This window comes from Mustela putorius, unplaced genomic scaffold (genome assembly GCF_011764305.1).
Source record: "Mustela putorius furo isolate JIRA1106 unplaced genomic scaffold, ASM1176430v1.1 tig00000585_pilon_pilon_pilon, whole genome shotgun sequence".
Classification (NCBI taxonomy): Eukaryota; Metazoa; Chordata; class Mammalia; order Carnivora; family Mustelidae; genus Mustela; species Mustela putorius.
The window spans coordinates 8,666,927-8,686,480 of record NW_025421424.1 but is presented as its reverse complement, the minus strand read 5'-3'; the positions used below and the strand labels follow the sequence as shown (position 1 = coordinate 8,686,480).

The following is a 19,554-nucleotide window of genomic DNA, read 5'->3' as shown; positions in this document are numbered from 1 at the left end:
CCATCTCCTTTTGCCTGCAAGGAAACTGAGGCTGACAGAAGTTAAGTGGCTTGCCGAAACTTTTGCGGTGTGTATGGAACAGAGAGAGAGTTCAAATAGTCAGGCCTGCCTGGCTTCAGGGTTGGTGCTCTCTCCCTGCTGTCATTTAAGCTCCTCCTGTACTTCCCCACTGCCTGGCACGCTGTGTGGCACCTAAGTTTTCCAAAAATATTGTCTGAGTGAATGAATGTCAGAAGTCAGGTAAATTTTAAAGCTCTGAAGTGCAGCCCACACATCTGATAAATGAGTAAGCTGAGGTCCAGGGAACTCTGGCCCCCAGGCCTCTTCACCCACGCCATAAATACACACTGAGCATTAACTGAGAACTACATGCTCAGTTCCGATTGATTTGGGTCATCTAAGAACTTAGTCTAAATTCGAAACACACAACTTAAAGATAGCAAGTTACTGAACACTTATTGCATGTACCTGACTCTACATTCAAATTTAAGTCCTTAAGACAACCCTGTGAGGAAGCACTGTTACTCCCGTTTTGCTGAGAAGCAAACTAAGGCTCAGAGAGGTTGCAGAGGACCCGGGAAACAGGACTCTAGAGCCTCCGCCCTTCACTGTTCCTCCATGTAGTCAGCTGTATATACAGGAGGCAGTGGCTGTCCTGGGGGCACGCATGGACTATGGGATACCCATCTCTGAAGGACAAGTGAAGTCTTCCAGTTAAGGTGATGAGTAGATATTAAATGGGCTGGAGCCCCAACAGGCCCCAAGAGTTATGGAACCCCCAGGAGGGTGGCGACGGGGCAGAAAGACAGGGCTGGAGGAGGACACAATGGACAAATGATGAACGTCCTTGGATGCCACACTCAGGAGTTGGGTGTTGATTTTGGCCTAGGGGCAGTAGGGAGCCACTGAAATGTTCTCTCAAGAACCAACTTAGATTCACACTGCAGTAAGATCACATTCAAGAATACAGGGACATGACCTGGAGACATGGTTAGGAGCCTAATGTGGTAATAAGAGTAGGAGTGGGTCTAGGTAGACAAATAGGAAAAATATTGTGTGATATGTAATCAATGGCATGTACTGATTGATTCGCTTGCTGGGTAAAAGCCAGACCCAAAGGTGACCAGCGCCAAGATTTTTAACTTGGGCTGAAGAACTAGTGCCCATGGACATGATGAACCAGGAGAGGGCACACATTTGTAGGGCAATGGTGGATTCCGTTTCAAGTACGTGGAGTTGGAATGCCTGTGGGATGTCTAGATGTTCAGGAGATGGCTAGGACACACGGGCCTAAAGCTCAAGAACAATCTGGGGGGAAATACTGACTTGGAAAACACCACCAGGTAGGTGAAGCCATGGGAGTGGATGAGGGCACGTGGAGTGGGACAAGCAGAGGGTGAAGATGGAAACTGGGAGTGCTACATTTTTAGGACGGCTTTGCACCAACTGAAAGAAGCCTTTTCGTTTCTCATCAAAGTAAATAAAGACACACGTTTTTATCCATCGGGTTTATTTGCCACTAGCTATTAATTTTGGATCTAATTGACACTCCTTCTTCAGTTACGGTACCACTAAAGAAGGTGAGGGAGACAAGTTCAGAGTCTGGATTGGCAGAGGGTAAGCACGGAGGGGCTAGGATGGTGGTGGAAGGGGTGGGGCTGAGCCCCTCAGGAGTAACTGCCTGGCCCCCCCAGGGGGATGACGAAGACCGAGATGTCATCCCCGGAACCCAGCTTGTTGTTGGGGAGACGCCAGCCACGGTCCCGGGGGGTGCCCCGGGCCCCCAGGACCAGAGCTTGGGCCAGAGCTTTGTACCTGCCAGGAGCACACGTGCACACTCATGTTCCAACATGTATATGGAAGATCGATACACTGGCCCTCAGGTGGGTCCCCAAGCATTGCTTCCCTTTGCCCCTACCTTCCCCATTGTCATCCCCGCACCTCCATACAAGCCCTACCTGCTGGGGTCATTGGGCTCATAGGCTGACAGCACCCTGTCCACAGTGGCAGCTACCTCACAGTCACTGGTGACATCCCACAGTCCATCTGTTCCCAGGACTAGCACGTCATCTGGGCAGTGCTCATACTGTGTCAGGTCGTACACTCGCACCTGGCAGGGAGAAGAGACTGGAAAAGAAGCTGCGGGACAAAGGGACCCTGGAAGAATACCAGCTTGGGCCCCTGGAGAGGGAAAGGTCTAGCTGAGGAAGCCCCCATACGGCTCACCTCCGGGAAGCAGGAGAGGAAGGGCTTGATGGGCAGAGTGGAGCTGCAGACCTTGAGGTTGTGGTCTCCCAAGCCCCGGGTTACCCCGATGGTGGCCATCACACGAGCCTAAAGGGAATGAGCGTGGGTGCTGCCCTGGCCCTCTCCCAGCCTCTGAAGCTGTGGGCCCTCCCACTCCTGCCCTCGGGTAGAACCTCCACCTCCCTAGACAAGTTGTGGTGGGTCCTCCTGCCCTCTCCCACCTCTACCATGTTTACCTTTTTGCCCTCCCCACAGACCAGAGGAAACCTGAGATCCTCCAGCTCGATCTTTTTGTAGGCCCTGGGGGGGTGGGGGGAGTAGAGGAGGCATCACCCAGGCATCAAAGCCCCTCTCCCAGAGGAGCCATGCCTCTCACACAAACCCCTAAGAAGGACAGCCCCCCAAGAGACCCCCCCCCACCGACCCCGCCTCCAGCTTCCACCTTGCTGCTGGTGAGGGACTGGTTGTGTTGCCATGGGAACAGGCCCCAGCTTGGAGGGAAGTGTTACCAGCCGGTCATGTTCTGGTCCCGGTACAGCATCCTCTGGCCCAGCTCCTTAGGCTGAATTCTGCGGGGGAACTCAAGGTGGGTGAATTCACCACCTAGCAGCTCTGGTTTCAGGAAGCCCTGGGGTCGGGAGCGGCCAGACAGAGCAGAGGCCCGGGGAGGCATTAGGCTTAGTGGGCCTGTAGGTGATGTTAATTACTGCAGGGCCTTAAGTGGGCTTTCTTTGCCAGGTGCCATGCATTGTTCTAATACAAATAAGGTGTATGAACTCGCCTAACCTCATGACAACCCTGAAGGCAGGAGCTACTGACTCCAGTTAAGGGAACCATCTGCAGGTCTGACAATTAGCAAAGGACTCGAACAGGGGTTCAATCCCAGGTGGTCTAGCTCCAGAGTCAGTCCTTTAAAGCACTAAACCGTCCTGCCTTTCAGGAGCCTTTGCTACTTCCTTTCCCCACCTCTGACTCCACTTCCTTCCTCAGCGGGGGGCACAGTGGGGGCCCTGGAGTAGCCCCCGTTCCTTCCTGCCACATACCGCCACCAGCTCAGCCCTCTTCTGCAGAGTAGAGGGGCTTTCCCAGCGGTGGCGGGGGTGGGGGGCGTGGAGGGGTAGCATAGGCTATAGAGAGCCATGAAAGTCAACAAAGAATGGGAGCAGGGAGGTTAGTTCCTACTTACAAGCAGCTGAAGACGCTGGCGCTCAGTCTCCGGGGTGAACTCCCGGGACATTGGAATGATTTCACCATTCCGGACAATGATGGCTCTGCCCAGAAAAAGAAAAGGTTTGGGCCAGGCTCTCCTCAGCCCCCTTGTGGAGAATTCCAGAAAGACCAGGCCTTCCCCACAATGACCCTAGGGGTTCCTCAGCCAGACCCCCATCTTTCCTCCCCTCATGGCTATTTCAGGCCATCCCTTATGGCTGTGACTGCTCCTGACACCATCCTTCCCTCTGGGTTTTGATTTTTAACACCCACCGCCTCATTCTCTTCTATTCCCCTCATCCCAGAGTGTGCGACCCCCTGTAGGCATTCTCAAACCCCGCTTCCCATACCTGCTGTCACCTGCATTGGCCACATACACCTTGCCTAGCAAGTAGACCACAACCAGTGCACAGCAGCCCCCCTCCACTTGGTGGCCACGCCGCTCCCGGGCCATCTGCTCATCCTGCCATGTGAGGAAGGGCCAGAGGGGGTGAATGAAGGAGAGTTTCCAGGCACACAACCACCGCCCCCAACTGCAGAAATAAACTGACCCAGCCAAGCAACCCTGGAGGAGAGGAGGGCAGACATGGGTGTAACCCCCTCTTTCTTCCCCTCTGAACCAAGCTCTGCTCAGGCCCTCCAAGGTGTTGTGGGTACTCAGGACCCCTCACACCACTTGATTTCTGTATACAGTGGACCAGAGTATCTGCCTAGCAGGCTCCTGCTTGGGGGGGGGGGCACACACACTCACCATGAACTGGAAGGCATTCTCAATAGCCCCCACTACCAGGCTCTCATGGGTCACTTCCTTCTGTGAAGACCAGCAGGACTGAGGACCAACCAAGTGAGAAGAATCAGAGGAACCTGGGGCTCCTGGGGTAGATGGGAGGCAGAGGGGAGGTGGCGAGGGGTCCTGGAGTATCTCTACCAGGTCCTTTAGCTGCTCCCGGATGTGGCGATGCAGGAGCCTGGCGGCCATTTCAGCAGCTCCCCCCCCTGCATGCCCATCAAACAGGCCCCAATAGTAGAAGCAGAGTCCCTGGTGGAGGAAAAGTTGGAGGTGAATAAGGGATATTGTGTGTGTGTGTGTGTGTGTGTGTGTGATGCAAGGAGAAGAAGAGCAAGACTCTGGGCAACCATGTAAACATCAGAGAAGAGGTCAGAGTTTGGTATGAAAAGTAAATTAGATTTATTCGCTTATTTACCAAGGACCTATTATGTGTCAGAGGGTAAAGCACCAAAAAAGCCAAACTCAGAGGATAAAAGACACAAAAATAAAACACTGGCAATGAATTAAATCATCCATAAAGACGGGAGCACTTATATTCTAAGTGGTAAACTGAATATTTACACTGACATTCTGATTGGTCGATGCCAGTTCTGTGCCAGAGGTAGAAAGCTAGTGAGTTAGGAGTTAGTTAGGTCTGAGATTTAAAACAGGATGCCTAGAATCCCTGGGGAGAGGTGTTACCGTATCTCTGGAGTCAAGGGAAAGCAGTGGGGGCTTACCTGGCCTTGGCTAGGCTCCCTAGGTGCCCCTGAAACACTCCTCCGTCCTTCCACATACACCACCTCACAGCAAGCCTGGTCCTCATTGTGCCGGCTTTTGCCCGCGTTGATGACCCTGCCAGGCCAGAGTGACCACATCAGGTTGGACACCAGACCAGGTCCTGGAATAACCCCCACCTTAGACACACACACACACACCCTCTCTAGCCTGCTGGCCAAACTGAGAAAGGTCACAGCCGCCTGGGATCCAGGCCAGAAAGAGGAGGAGAAGGGAGGCAGGGCAAGGCACAAGGAGTACTGTCTGGGTGTCGGGCCCCACCACCTCATAGGAAGGCCAGCAGTAGCACGTTCCTGCCTCAGTTCCCCCATCCCTGGCAAAAGGGGCACTCCCATGGGCTGCTGGGGAAGGGGCTGGACAGGGCAGCAGGGGTCTTACTGCCCTGCTTGCCAACCCCCTACATCCCACCCTGAAGCCTAGTCAACTTCTCTAGTGCTTTGTCCACAGCACCCCACCCTCATGGGCACACCCACCTTTATCTTAAAATCATCCAGTGAAAGTTTCTGCGGCTTTGGCAGTGAGGAAGTGCTCCAGCCCAGACAGGGAAAGAGGAATTGAAATAGGGTAGGGATAGAAGCCCACCTGGACTGCGCAGAAGTCACAGAACCACTAACTCTTCCCAAACAGAAAGCTAAAGGAGATAATGGTGCGGCCACGGGTCTACCAGCCCCTAGCCTCAGCGGCCTCAGCGCCCCCATCTCCCTCAGTGCTCTGCTTTTCCAGTACGGACATTAAAAATACACCCGGCCGGGAGTCAGCCGCCTGCTCCCCACTAAGACCGGGGGTCCACTTCCTTGCCAGCCCCGTGCCATTGCCCTCCCTCCGAGAGGCATCCAAAGGGGACCCTCCTGCTTCCTCGGGCGGCCCCCTCCCCCGCCCCTGAGGAAGCCTGAGGCCGCCTGGTGTCGCGGGCTATTTCTGGGTGTGGAGGGGGAGGGGAACGGTAAGAGGGACAGAGAACTGGGGCGCTGGGGTCGGGAAGCCCAGGAGCGAGTCTTTCCAAACGCCATCTCCCCTATTAAAAGCGCACCCCCCCCACCTTGAAACCCCGCCTCCCTTAGCCATTAAACTGCCGGGCCCCGACTGAGAACTGGCCAACTCATCCTCCACGGGGCCCTCCACCCTCCCGGCTCTGGAAGGGAAGGAGGTCCTGAGGCGGCGCCGGTGAGGGTAGTCAACGAGCTGGAAGGTCCTGAAGAAGACTGCACCGACTTGAGAAAGGGCTGGGGGGGAGAGGGGTGCGGCCCGAAGCCCAAAGGAAAGCAAAGGTCCTGGGAGAGGGGAGCTCCCCGCGCCGAGCACCGCGAGGGGCACGCATCCCAGCGCCGGGGATGCCCAGCTGGGGAAGGGGCTGGGGGATGGGGGGAGTCCCATCACGCCTAGGGTGTTCCCGGGGGCGCTCACTCGGCGTAGCCCGTGCTCCAGGGCAGGCGACGGCCCGTGTCCGGGGGGCTTTGCACAGCCCGGCCAGCGTGGTCAACGGCGCGTCGCAGCCCCCCCGGGCTCAGCTGCAGGAAGGTCGGTCGGGAGAAACTCGCTCGAGCTTCTACTGTCTTCGCCGGCGCGGCGCTCCCGCTCCCAGCCGTCGCCGGAGGGCTCCTGGGCGCTTCTGGCGGAGCGGCGGTCTGCGGGGACGGCGCGTTGGGCAGGTCTGGGGACTTGGGGCGCGGAGGCGGGGCGCCCCCGGAGCTCACCAGGTGCGCCACTGCCGAGCGCACCCGGTTTAGCATGCTGCCTCCCTGCCCCGCCCTCGGCCGTGGCCCCGCCCCCAGGCGGGCCCCTCCCCCTAGGACGCGCGGTGGGCGGTGCTCGCTCCTACGGGCTCTCCCCCGCCATTGGCTCTGGGCGGGCAGGGTGGGTCCCGGCAAAACTTCCTCCTGCTCTGGGCCGCCCCTGGCACCGCCCCGTCAGCTCGCGGCTCCTACCCGCGGTGTTCGGCTTCCCTCCGCCTCGGCTTTTTTGCAGCAGTAGGGTCTGCAGTCGTAGGAAGGGGACGGAGGGAAGCACACCCTATTTCAGCCGTGCTCTAGATGAGACATCAGCTAGAACTTCCCCATTGTGACGGGGGGAAGGTCTCCTCGCCCTCGGTTCGTAGCAGCCAGCCTGCCGGGAGGGTGATGGAGCTGGTGACCTCAGGGAAACCAGCAGCTTCCGCCACCGCTGGGTGTGAAGCACCTGGTGTGACAACACCTCTGGTTGGGGGTTCTGGAGTGAGAGCGAGGGTGAGGAGCTGGTGCTGGAGGTGCTAACGACGCGGACTGGAGCCGACCACCCTGAATTAGGGAGCCGGGGCTAGATTCTTGGGCTCCTGACGGCGCTGTTCCCCATTGACGACCACCTCTAGATCTGGGAGAGCGGTTGCCGCTCTGACTCCGCTTTGCTTCTCAGGACCCAATTTCCCCCCACATTTAGGCCTCCCCTGACCACAGCAGGGCTAGTTGATAAGGATAACAATAACTGCTCCGACTTACTGTATAGTAGTCTCGCTACAAAGCACTTTCCACAAACTCCGTTCTGTCTGATGAACCAAACTGATTTGTATGGATCGTGGAGGAAGGACTAAGGAGCAGGTGAATGGCAGAAGAGTGAGGGTTCCCCCTCTTCCACCTCCCCCCCCCCCCCCGCAGAGGCTGAGCCTGCAGGCTGAACAAGATGTGTAGGCACCGCCAGGGGGAGACAGAGGCCAGGCTAAGCGCTTGCTTGCAAGGGACCGGTAATACTAACTTTGATGCCCAAGGAACCCTGTTCCTAAGGCTGCTATCAGGTAAATTGATGAGTACATTTCTAGCGACACCTCCTGCCCCGTGCACTGTCCAAATGGAGACAAGGCCCTGTGGCCCTAATGTAAGTCAGGGTAGCTCTCAGGAATCACTAGCACTGAGTTCATGGTTGGGACTCCATCACTGGGTCTGTGGGCAGAATGCTCCCTGAACATAGCCCTCTTTTTTCCTGAGCTTGTCTGGCTGGACAAGCAGGGCAAGTTCAATGCCAGGACCGCTCGACTATTGGTGCCTCCGAGTGACTGCAGGTTGACCTGGGGTCCCAGAAAGAGTGGCTTTCCTCCCAGCTTCCAAATAAAAATCTCATAATGGTCATTTAGGTATTTATTTATTTATTTATTTACTTACTTATTTGAGACAGATCATGAGCTGGGATGGGGGTGGGGGGCGGGAGATGCAGAGGGAGAGGGAGAAATAGACTCCCCACTGAGCAGAAAGCTCAATATGGGGCTTGATACCAGGACCCTGAGATCATGACCTGAGTCAAAAGGCAGACACTTAACCAACTGAGCCACTCAGGGGACCCTTCATTCAGTCTTTGGACTTGTTGTAATCATACCTACACTCTGGGCAGAGAGAGCCAGAAAAATAGAAGTCACAAGAAAAGAAAAACAAATCAGATGCAAAGGCATAGACTGGCAAAGGCAAAGGAGAGCCTCTGCCCCTGCCCTGCTCCTTGAGGAACAGCTTCAGAAATGGGCTTTACTCCAGGGCGCCTTTTGTCCTCACCCAGGTGCTCCCTCACTTCCTGTAGGGCAAAAACCATGCTGTTGCTATGGGTATTTCCCTCCTCTTCGAGAAAAACAGGAACCAGCTCTCAGATAAATGGCATAAACAACAACAGCAAGCCAAGACTGATGAAAAAATATAACATCCTGGCTATTTTTATTATTCAGTGTTTCTGGGGCAGTTGGTTTCCCACTTCTCTGTGTCACCCTGCTCCCTGGTACCTGCTCTTCACAGCACCCACCGTGGTGTAGCTACAAATAGGCCACAGAGCCAGGACAGAAAGATCCCTAGCTCCAGCAGCAGATGGGTAGTGGGGATGTCAACAGCACTCTTGGGCTCCAGAACCACATCCCCCTACCTAAATCCTAAGGCTCTCCTCTCTCTGAACATCTTACCTCTGATTCCTGACATCATCACACTTTCTCCATCCTCAGACTGCCCCAGAACCTGGTAAGAAAGTCATCATTTCTACTAGTCCCGGAGGCAGCAGAAAGGGGAAGAGGTAAGGGGACGGGTAGAGAGTCAGACTTGGGAGATACTCTTCTCTGAGAACTGAGACTGTTCAGTGCCTGGCCCTGCCAGGGGTGTGTGTGGCCTTGGCCAGTGAGGGGGACAGGGCATCCTCGAGACAGTCCCCTTTATCCTAAGCCACGTGCATTGGCCCAGAGCTCAGAAGTAGGCTTTTCCCCCTTACCTCTACCCACCCCATTACTCCAATCACAAAGCCTTCTTAAACTATGAGGAGTGTCCCTCCTGCTAAGAGACAAATTTACAGACCACCTCTCTCTCCCATTTGTCTAATGCTTCCACATCCAGATTCTTACCCTGTAAAGATTTACAAAATTGCAATTATATTGCAACTCATATAATGAGGATATTGGGTCTCAAGTTTGGTTCTCAAGTTGGGGTTCATAGCCATCATCCATAAGGACCCATCATCAGAATATTGCAGCCCTCCTGCCTGCTTAGCCTCTACCCTCATGCCTCCTCTAGTCTTTCCTGTCCCTGAGGACACCACTCCTAGGGTAGAGATCATTTGTTCTTCCCTCCTGGATTTTAACATTTTCTCAGTTAGGGCTAACATATCAATCTAGAAATGCATTGTCTGATAGAATTTTGTGCAATGATGGGAATGTTCTGTATCTTTTCAATACAGTAATCCCAGCTACATGTGACTATTGAGCCCCATGCAAATAAGAAACCATTTTTGGATTTTATCTAATTTATGTTTAAACTTACATAATCACGTAGAATCAGTGGCTATCCTACTGGACAGTGCAATTTTAGAATATTCAAGAGTCAAACCCTTGGGGGTCCTGGCAGTCCCTCCTCACACACAGCCCCCTCCCTCCCCGGAAGCCAGAAGACCGAGTGTTTTGAGGGACCTCTTTGGGTTATCCCGGCCTGCCCCAGGGAGGTGTTCACCGGGACTGCAGACAGCGCCGCGGGACCGGCCGGCCTCTCTTCGCTCTTCTCGCCTCGGCCGCCAGGGGCCGCTGCGCCCGTTTGGGCCCGCCCGCCCAGCCGAGCGCTCTGCGCTGCGCGGGGAGCTGTCCGGGAGGAGGCTGTGGTGCCCGCGGCGGGCTGGCGGAGCGGGGACGGTCCCCGGCCCCAGAAAGGAGGCGGCGGCTGCAGGCTCTCTGGCCTGCCGGCGGGAGCCTCCAAAACACCGCGGCTGGCCTCGCAGAGCTGGCGTGGTGGGCCAGGAGGTCCCCGTGCGCGGAGTAGGGCCGGGCATGACCGTGATGCCAGTTTGGCCAAAGCTCCGCCGCCTCGGGGACGCGGCAGCAACTAGGTGAGGAACACGAGGCTCCTGGCTCGACAGCACTCGCGCCGGCCGCTCCCGCTTGAAGTCCGCCTTTCGGAGTCTTGGTGCCGGACTCAGAGGCAAGTGGGAACCGCCGTGGGGCGGGTGGATCCTGGGGCTCAGAATTTGGAGCAGTGAGTGGGCGCTGGAGAGGGCGGGGAGAAGACATGGAAACTTAAAGCTTCTCGTGGTCCACATCCTCAACGCTATGCTGGTATGCTGGCTGCTAATTCAGCCTCCCTATACCTTGCATCCGGGTTTGGGGGAAACAGTCTGGGAAACTGAGGCAGGAGTGTGGAAGCCCAGAACAAATCCTAGAAGCTTCTTTCCCCCCTTCTCCCGAGGGAGGGAATAGAATGCCTGAGAACTCAGCCCAAAAGTACACACCCCCATCTTTTGGGTTTTGGGGTTCAGAGGAGAGCTGGGTTGGATGGTGTGGCAGCTCAGAAGGAAAAGGGATGAGGACTGCCTGAGAGAGAAGACAAAGCTGTATTTGAAATGATCAAAATGAAGGTTCCTGAAGGGGACAGCGAGAGGAGATACCCACTCAGAAAAGAGATACATCGAGAAGGCTGGGAAGCATTTACCCGTGAACACACCTGTCTCTGGGATATTGGCACCACTTCTTCCATCTGTCCCCATAGTCCTCTCAGCCCCACCATCCTACCTACTTCAGCTCCACCTCCCCCTTGGAGGCTGAAGGAGGAGAGGTCTTTCAGAAGAATGCAGAGGCTGTTCGGCTGGGGCTCCTGAGACCCGGAGGCACCCCGTTCTAGCCCTCCAGAAGGGAAATGGGGGTGACGGGGGCAGAATGGAGCCAGCTCCGCTCCAGTCCAGGACGCAGGTGCAGTGGAACTAGGAGGTGGAGGCAAAAGGATTCGAGACGTAGGGGTCTTTTCCCGGAGCCTCTTGGAGCAACATTTTGTCAGATCCTGCTCAGAAATCCGTCCCTGGCCTTCGGCTCCCTCCCAAGGCCAGAGCTGTGATAGCCTTGATTCCTAGACACCTCCCCACTGTCTGCCCTGCTTCACTCCTGGGCCAGAGAAATCCTCAGGCTACTCTTCTCAGGCTAGCTGCCATGTGTGTTCCCAGAGTCTGCAAGGCAGAGGAGAGCCTCTGGCCCCGCCCTGCTCCTTGAGGAACAGCTTCAGAAATAGGCTCTACTCCAGGGCACCTTTTGTCCTCACCCAGGTGCTCCCTCACCTCCTGTAGGGCCACGGGCTCCCTCTGTTCCTGTCCACACCACCCTCAAGAATCTTTCCTACTTGTCTAGGTGGAGTAAGTCTGAGGCCTGTGAATGAACAGACAGAAGCTGGAAGATCCCCCAAAAAGTGAGTGAGGAGACACCGAAGAGGGGACAGTTGAGGGGATGGTGGTGGGGACAGAGATGAAGAACCCAGTCCACAGTCCCGGCATTTGGTTTGGCCTCTGGTGATCCCAGGGAAGTGCTGACACCTGAGGGACTCCAGCGATGTCCCAAGGGGCCAGGACATCAGTGCAGTGGAGGAGGGGACAGACTCCTGTTATGCCTGGGCAGCCCCCTGCTACTCTCTGCCTCTGTGTCCTTGGGATCCCCTCTGTCTCTAGCTCGTCCTCTGGGATAGATGGGAGGCCTGACCCATCAAGGTTAGAGGAGGAGAAGCTCAAGTGGTGAGGTAGGAATAGGCCAGGTTTCTGGGCTCGGGCACCCCCATGTGTTGCCTGGCCTGGGGCAATCATTTGACTTCCATTAGCCCTGGTGTCATTTCTTCATTTCTAAATTTAAAATTGTTGAAAAAGAATTGCTTACTTTCTTACAGTTTAAGAGCCTCCCACCCCCACCCCTGTCCGCCAGAAGAAAAGCAACAGGGAAAAAGTTTAAGTCTCCCTTCTACTTCCATCTCTCAGTGAACTGGTTCCCCTTCTTGGTGACACTCAATATTACTAGGTTTTCTTTGGTACCTTTTCCAGAGCTAGCTTATACATATTTAAGCAACATATATATAATCCCTCCCTTTAACACATTTTCTACACCCCATCCTGCACTTTGTGGTGCACTTACTGTGGTGCACAATAAGCCTTCATGGTGGCTTATTGTTAGAGATCATTACATGCCTCAGTACATAAAGCATTTCCTCCTTCTGTGGAGGAGCGGTCTGGATGTAATTGCATTTGTACAGATGCCCCACAAATGTATTTAGCCATTCCTTTATTGATGGTTGTTTTGGTTCTGTCCAGGCTTTGTGAGGATCAGTTTGCTCATCTGTCAAATAGGTACAAATAATCCCACTTTGTAGGACAGTTGTGAAGGCTGCAGGAGCATGTATGTGACATGCCCAGGTCAAGGGCTCAAAAAAATGGGAGTCAGCAGTATAGTTCCTCCCGTGGCCCTCCAAGACCCTTCAAGGCCCTCTTAAAAGGCCTCTCTCCCCCCGCCACAAAGCTCTCCATGGTGGTTTTCCCAACTGGACAGTCTCCCTCTCGGACACCTTGTACGGTGATTTTATGCCAGGCTGAGGGCCGCTGGGGATAAGGTGTGCATCCTGCCCGCCTCTGGGCCTCCCAGAGGGCATGGTGCCGGGGCTGGGCCCTGCGGAGCTCCTGCTCCGTGTTGAGCCGGCTGTGTGCTTCTTTCCCCAGGATGTGTGAGAGGACCTCTCAGAACCGGAGCGCGGGCCACTGGCTGCTGGCACTTTCCCTGGCCTGGCTGTGGACCCTCCTCGCCTCACAGCCGCCAACTCCCACAGGTCTGGGGCAGGCGACACAGCCTGGGGTAGGGTTTTCCTGGAGGCCTGGAGAGCCGGGCACTGCTCCACCCCATTCTAGAGCCCGCCGATCGCCAAGGCCAGGTAAAATGTGGATTCTAGGGTTTCTGGCTCCTTTTCTGTTTTTCACCCAGGAAAATCTGCCCTCCTCTGCCATCCCAGCCCAGAGAAGTTGTGGGCAGACCTGTGGCTCCCTTTCCTTGCAGGCCAGACCATGTTCTGCAGGGAGAGAGGCAGTGGGGAGGAGGCTTAAGTTCAACCTCCTGGCCTAATTCTGTGGTATTGCTTTTGGGATGGCTAAAGCCTGTGTAAGCTGATGATCCTCCCCACGCATTTTAAGCCCCTGGGCCTCACCCGGAAGAAGCTGGAGGAAGTAGGGGCTGGTGGGGAATTCCACCTTTCTTCCTCGGCCCAAGGCCTGAGTCTGCGGAAGAGGAGTGAGCGCCGCCTCACTGGGGCGGAAGGAAAGACAAGCGAGACCGAGACCGCTGAAGGAGCAGGGGGTTTTCCTGTTTCCTCCTCTTCCCCTGCAGCAGGCCACCCTTTGAACATCCCTCCCCCTGGCCGGGAGGAGGGCCCGAGAAAAAGCAGGGCAGGTGGGAGGAGAGCTGGGCTTCCTGAATGGGCTGAGCCCTGATCTCCTCCACCACTTCAGTCGTGGTGAAGCAGGGCGCCTGCGAAGTGATTGCCGCTCATCGCTGCTGCAACCGGAACCGCATCGAGGAGCGCTCCCAGACGGTCAAGTGCTCCTGCTTTTCCGGCCAGGTGGCCGGCACCACCCGCGCAAAGCCCTCCTGCGTGGACGGTGAGTGAGAGGCCGGCCCACCGGGGAGGGCCCAGTCACAGAGATAAGAAAGTCTGTTTGGGGCGCGTGGGTGTCTCAGCGGGTTAAAGCCTCTACCTTGGGCTCAGGTCATGATCTCAGGGTAGGGTCCTGGAATCGAGTCCCGCATTGGGCTCTCTGCTCCGCAGGGAGCCTGCTCCCCACCCCCACCCCCCATCCCCCGCCTGCCTCTCTGCCTGCTTGTGACCTCTCTGTCAAATAAATAAATAAAATCTTAAAAAAAAAAAAAAAAAAAAAAAAGATCAGTCTAGGCCGCACCATCTGCTCGGATACAATTTCATACCAGCCCAGGGCTTTTGTGATCGGTCTGAAATGATGGGTAACCTCTGCAGGGAGGAGGGCAGATGGGACTGCCGGCTCCATAGAGAAGAAGGGGTCCTGTTCGTGAGGGCCCTTCCTCTTATCCGCACTCCCTGCCTGATGGGCGGGAGTGAGATGAGACATTCTGTCTCACAAATCTTTGCTCCCAAACTGGGCAGCAGACCTTGACCTCTTCCCCTCCTGCTCCTCCATCGGCCTCTTACACACGCCCTCCTCTTGTTCCCCTGTGGCCTTGACGTGGACACACAGGGGTCACTCACACCCACCCCTCTCCGAGGATCCCACCCGTGCTCATGAGCTCCCTCACGTGGCAGGGCTGTAAAGGTGCCCGCTTGGGCTCTCACGCACGCGGGCCCACCAGAGGGCTCCTTGGAGAGCTTGCCCTGCCTCTCCTTGCCCCCTGCTCCCACAGCCTCCATCGTCTTGCGGAAGTGGTGGTGTCAGATGGAGCCCTGCCTGCGGGGGGAAGAGTGCAGAGTGCTCCCGGATCTGTCAGGATGGAGCTGCAGCGGCGGACACAAAGTCAAAACCACCAAGGTATCCCGGGACGGCCCCTCTATCCCTCCCTACTCTTCCCCCTTCCAACTGAGTGTGGAGGGACAGGGCTCAGGAGGGGTTGGGAGGGGGTGGTTTCCAGGAGATCTGTGTCCTCAGGTGAGATCTGTGAACTATGTGGGCATATGCCTGGACAGTCCCTCTGGACTGTCTCCACTCTGGGGACTGGAGTTAGGGCCTTGGGGTTTGAAGTCTGATGTGTCCTGAACCAATCCTTGATGCTCCATATGCCTTGGTTTCCTTTTCTCCCTAAGGTGAGTTTGTCTTCGAGAAAATGGCAGGTCCATAAGAACAAGGTAAAGAATTAGGAAATGGTCCAGATAATTCAGAGGGGAGTCTGTGCAGGGAGCCCCTCTGCCCACTCACCCCTGCTGCAGACCCCACCCCCACCCCCCGGATTAACTCCCTACAGCTCACACCTGTCTTCCTCTCCTCTTACCTTTGAGGGCACCCAAGAGGATTATTACTTTCATGGTTTACTGCCTGCCACCACAGAACAAGGAGTAATTAAAATTGTATTAAACTCATTAGCAATTCCATGTGTGTCATAACTAATCAGTGGCATGGCTGTGCCATCACCATTTGTAAAGATGAGTGACACGTGAGGCAAGGCAGATCCCTTCCCATCACCAGGAGAGCAAACAAGGAGACACATAAACAGAAGAGAAGGCAGCCTTTGGGGCTCTGAAGAGAGCCGCATATTTGGGGAGCACAGAAGAGAAGGAGCCACAGCTAGGAAAAGTGTAGCAGTGTAGCGCTTCCTAGCTGCAAGCAGGCAAGGGAGACAGCCATTCTGAGCCTGGTTAAGACCAGGAGAGAGTGAGACCCACCACAGGGCTTGCGACATTTGTCACTGTTTTATAGTTTTGCATTTGTTGCCCATAGATGCTGTGTCTACAGTTTGGGTCACCAATCTGAAGCAAGTGCTCTGAGATGTGCTTGACTTACTGTGCTCTCCCAGTCTGCACTGCTTAGGTATAAGGGAACAACATTGATGACCTTCATGTGACCTTCATCTCCTGGGGAGTCTTAGGCATTCCTTTCTCCATTCCTTTCTCCCCCCATCACCTGCTCTCTAGGTCACACGATAGCTCTTGGGTCATGTGTTGGACAGGACAGCTTGACTGAGCCATGGACTGAGGAATGGTATTATTATCAGCCAGCAAAAGTGGAGATTCACTTACCTGGACACATGCCCTGTGCCAAGTGCAGAATCACTCTTCTCAGGGGGCATCTCAGTTGAGTTACTCAGCAGATAAGGACAGATCTCTGGCCACATACCTGGTGTTGTGCTGGGTTCTCCTGGGGGACCCAGAAGAAGGTCAAGATACAATTCCTGCCCTTGAGGAATGTCCAGTCAAGTTGGAGAGTTGTTGAAAGACAATTCAGCTAATTGAGGTTAAAGCACATGGTATGGGACTTTACCATGCAGACCGTATATGGGTCATGTGCTGTGGACATGTTGGGGGTGTGAGGGTGAGACCCCCATGACCCTTTGGCCAACCCCTCAGCTCAAGGCAAGAAGACAAGAAGTCACATTCACCACCTGCCATATCCCTCTCTCACGTCAGTCTGAACACCCAGCAAGCTGCCAACATGCCCAAGGAAAACCTTTCCCCCATGAGAGACCAGCTGTACCTCATTTGCATGGGACTGGGTTGACTTGGGGAGTGAAAGCTGACATGAAGCCAGACAACTTTCTAGCAAAGCTCTGCAGAGGTGTGGCCTGGTTTGGGCTATTCAATGGGAATGAAACATACAGGCCCTTAAAATCACTCCCATGCAAAGACCTCAAGTTTTTGTTTGTTTGCTTATTTCAACAGATGAGGAAGCTGAGTCCCAAAGAGGAAAGAGGACTTGCCTCAGATCTCCCAGTTTGGGGTTCCAAATCTCTAAGGCTTTTTGCTTAACCCAGATACGGTATTCCACTTGGGTCTTCCATGTTGTTTGTATCTCAAGAAGAGAAGCCTGCAGGGGACTGGCAGGATAGCAGCAACATTTTTCTTGGGAGACTCTAGAACAGGTCCCTGTTACCTGAAGTAATCCAGAATACTTACATGCCAGCATGTGGGACCATTGGATCTCCACTCGGCCCTCAGCCCCCAAAATTACTACCAGGCCCCATGATAGCCAGAGATCATTCAGCCCAGTTACATCCGGGCACTCTGAGCTGGCAGTCCCATTGTGTCTAGTCTGACACATCTCTCCCAGAGGACTTAGGCTGAATGGAATTCTCAGAGGCTCTGGCTCTAGGAGAGGCTCTGGGTGGAGTCAAGGGCCGGTCACAGTCCTCTTCCTTCAAAGGCCCTACTGGGCCATAGGGGAGCCCTTGCAGGGCTGGATGGAGCCTCTGTCCAGGATTGAGGGTTGGCAGAGTCAGACTGACATAGGCTTTAGGGACTCAGAGACGGGGGCTAGTCGGGTATCTCATCAGTACAAGAATTATAGACTCAGTGACCGCTAGGATCAGCTGGGATCCACTGGGATCATCAGGATCTCAGGGTGTGTGTCGGGGGCATGGAGCTTGAAGGGAAGGGTGTCAGCAGAGACCAACCAGGACGATGCTGACCTCTGACCCCCGGATGATAAGCTGAGGCTGAACCTCAGCCCATCATTGCTGCTTCCTCTTCTTCCCCAAGCAGTAGAACCAAGACCGTTCGAGGGTGTTTTTCTTGTTTTTGTTTCGTTCTGGTTTGGGCAATGGGGTGGAAAATGATGCCCCACATGGTGGGGTCAGGGAGTGGTGTAGTCAAGGAGTAGGTCCGAGGTTGTCAGCTCTTCCTTTAAGACTGGGGAATGGGCTAGGGGGTTAGCAAACTTTCTGGAAAGGGCCAGATAGCAATTATTTTAAGCTTTACAAGCCATATACAGTCTCTGACATGTTTTTCTTTGTTGTTGTGTGTTTTGTCTTTAAAAAAAGCCTTTTAAAAAATGTAACAACCATTCTTAGCTCAAGGGCTGTACAAAACCAGACCCCAGGCCGTTTTTGGAAGGTTGCCAGTCCTTGTGAACCTTTGAAGGCAGGCTTCTATGCAGCTTGGGGCTGCCTCCCAGCCTCCTGGCCTGCCTTCGGTGAAGTGGAGGGGCTGGGTTGGGTTTTGTTTTCCTTCTAATGCTCCTTGAGAGATTGGTGACTGAATTATTTAGACTACAAATGAGGCAGCTTTAGCAGAGTCACACAATAAAGGCCTGCTCTTCTGAAAGCCAGGATGTGGGCTTCTCTACTCCCTCCCCATCCCTTGAGACTGTGTACAGGAAAATTTGGGGGTGGGGGACAGCCCCTTGCCCATTTGCTGCATCCACAGGCTGCTGGGGTAGGAGCTGGGGGAGCCCGAGAGAGTGAGGATGATGCTGTATAAATTCCCTCCACCAGCTGCCCACCAGCACCGGCCCCTGCCTCAGCCAGAGTGCTGATTCCCTGATCCTCCCTGAGGTCCCTCCTCTGTGCTTGCAGAGAAAGCCTCTTTCCTCTGGCACTGGAATTTGCCTCCATTTCCTCATGACCCACTCATCCATTTATTTGGTGGGATTTGAGGGCTGTCCTTTATCTGGCTGGAAGAGCTTCACACAACACAGGAGGGACTAGTGGAGAAGAGAAAGCCTCCCACCTCCAACAGTAGCTCTCTAGAGTCCTGTTTCCAACTGAGTCAATATTTTTGGCCATTTTATAGCGACTTTAATGGAAGTTTAGGAATGCAAATTAATTTTCCTGGAGCAGAGGGGTCCTGGAGTCATTTGTCTCTGGGCTGGGCTCTCAGATTCTCTCAGGTTAGCTAGTATGCCCCCGCCCTCAGCTGCACAAGCCTTAGGAAGGTTGTCAAGTACCAGAGATCATGTGGTTAATTTCTGTGACCTCCAGTGGGTTTCATTAAGTTCTATGAGTGACATTGTCACTAATTGCCCCAGACAGTTGCCTCAGGTTGAGGCTGTAGCTAGATCAGTTAGCCAACTTTCTCATTTGACAGATGAGGAAAGGGAGTCTCTGAGAGGTTAGGTGATTGGCTCAAAGTCACATAGCAAGGTGGTGGTACATCCAACCCAGTGATCCAGACAAGTGTTCTTGGCTGTACATTGCCTCTGTACTTCCATACAGATGAGGAACCTGAAAAGAAGCCAGGATTTTTAGCAAGGATGGTTGTGAAAGAGTCTCATTCTACAATCTCCAAACCCTGTGCGTGCAAGAGGACAAATGAAGAATGGGAAGCATTTAGAGATATTCACAGAAAGAGAGAAAGAAAGACAAAAAGGTGGGTCAAGAAAACTCATTCAGAGGAACATCAAAATACCAAAGCACAAAACAAAACAAATCAAAATAATCAGAAGAAAGCTGATGCCACACCCAAAACAGTAGATTTTTGTCCTTTCTGAAGGAGATAGAATGGAGCTCCTATCAAAGTTCGGAAGACCCATGAGGCCAGTTTTGATGGCTTTTGGCTTCTTTAGATTCTAGTGTGGGGTTCTGCAAACTAAGGCCCCTGGGTTGAATCTGGCCCACCGACTGCCTTTGCAAATAAAGTTTTATGGAACATAACTGTACTCATTTGTTTATTATTGTCTGGGACTACTTCCCTACTGGGACAGCAGCTGAGTCACTACAAAGAAACCATAAGGCCCACAGGGCCTAAAATATTTACTATCAGACCCTTTCTAGTAAACTTTTGCCAATCCCTGGACTCCTGGGTTTTTTTTGTTTGTTTGTTTGTGGTTTTTTTTTCCTCCTCCTGTTTTAATTGAACCTTTCTCAGTATGTG

The 19,554-nt window shown here is 54.2% G+C and overlaps 2 protein-coding genes across 10 annotated transcripts; one reads left to right on the top strand and one right to left on the bottom strand.

Annotated features, from left to right (window-relative positions):
• Window positions 1–1,493: 1,493 nt before the first annotated feature.
• PPM1J (protein phosphatase, Mg2+/Mn2+ dependent 1J) lies at window positions 1,494–6,782 on the bottom strand. Of its 4 annotated transcripts, XM_004769804.3 has the most exons (11): window positions 6,428–6,782; window positions 4,966–5,080; window positions 4,385–4,495; window positions 4,208–4,285; window positions 3,807–3,919; window positions 3,434–3,518; window positions 2,757–2,875; window positions 2,484–2,547; window positions 2,227–2,334; window positions 1,959–2,110; window positions 1,494–1,815 (listed from the first exon to the last, which is right to left on the bottom strand). In XM_004769804.3, the coding sequence occupies exons 1-11, from the start codon at window positions 6,751–6,753 to the stop codon at window positions 1,668–1,670; spliced, it is 1,419 nt and encodes a 472-aa protein (XP_004769861.1). In that variant the 5' UTR covers window positions 6,754–6,782; the 3' UTR covers window positions 1,494–1,667. The 4 variants fall into 4 exon arrangements, with proteins under 4 accessions (XP_004769861.1, XP_004769859.1, XP_004769862.1 ...); XM_004769802.3 differs by having other exon boundaries at window positions 4,208–4,495; XM_004769805.3 differs by having other exon boundaries at window positions 2,015–2,110; window positions 4,208–4,495.
• A 3,287-nt stretch (window positions 6,783–10,069) lies between these two features.
• On the top strand, window positions 10,070–19,334 carry TAFA3 (TAFA chemokine like family member 3). 6 transcript variants are annotated; one of them, XM_004769809.3, is made up of 7 exons: window positions 10,070–10,419; window positions 11,613–11,670; window positions 12,959–13,065; window positions 13,739–13,888; window positions 14,661–14,785; window positions 15,058–15,099; window positions 15,250–15,680. In XM_004769809.3, the coding sequence occupies exons 3-7, from the start codon at window positions 12,960–12,962 to the stop codon at window positions 15,352–15,354; spliced, it is 528 nt and encodes a 175-aa protein (XP_004769866.1). In that variant the 5' UTR covers window positions 10,070–10,419; window positions 11,613–11,670; window position 12,959; the 3' UTR covers window positions 15,355–15,680. The 6 variants fall into 6 exon arrangements, with proteins under 6 accessions (XP_004769866.1, XP_004769863.1, XP_004769867.1 ...); XM_004769806.3 differs by having other exon boundaries at window positions 12,959–13,167; XM_004769810.2 differs by lacking the exons at window positions 15,058–15,099; window positions 15,250–15,680 and adding an exon at window positions 18,897–19,334 and having other exon boundaries at window positions 12,959–13,167.
• Window positions 19,335–19,554: the final 220 nt, after the last annotated feature.

Excerpts from the sequence above, each read along its gene's own strand:
- TAFA3 (XM_004769806.3), top strand. The coding sequence starts at position 12,960 with ATGTGTGAGAGGACCTCTCAGAACCGGAGCGCGGGCCACTGGCTGCTG. Across the intron at positions 13,889-14,660 it reads AAAGCCCTCCTGCGTGGACG|CCTCCATCGTCTTGCGGAAG; the intron begins GTGAGTGAGAGG and ends CTGCTCCCACAG. Across the intron at positions 15,100-15,249 it reads GGCAGGTCCATAAGAACAAG|GGCACCCAAGAGGATTATTA; the intron begins GTAAAGAATTAG and ends CTTACCTTTGAG.
- PPM1J (XM_004769802.3), bottom strand. The coding sequence starts at position 6,753 with ATGCTAAACCGGGTGCGCTCGGCAGTGGCGCACCTGGTGAGCTCCGGG. Across the intron at positions 3,519-3,806 it reads GCCAATGCAGGTGACAGCAG|AGCCATCATTGTCCGGAATG; the intron begins GTATGGGAAGCG and ends TTTTCTGGGCAG. Across the intron at positions 1,816-1,958 it reads GAGCCCAATGACCCCAGCAG|GTACAAAGCTCTGGCCCAAG; the intron begins GTAGGGCTTGTA and ends TGCTCCTGGCAG.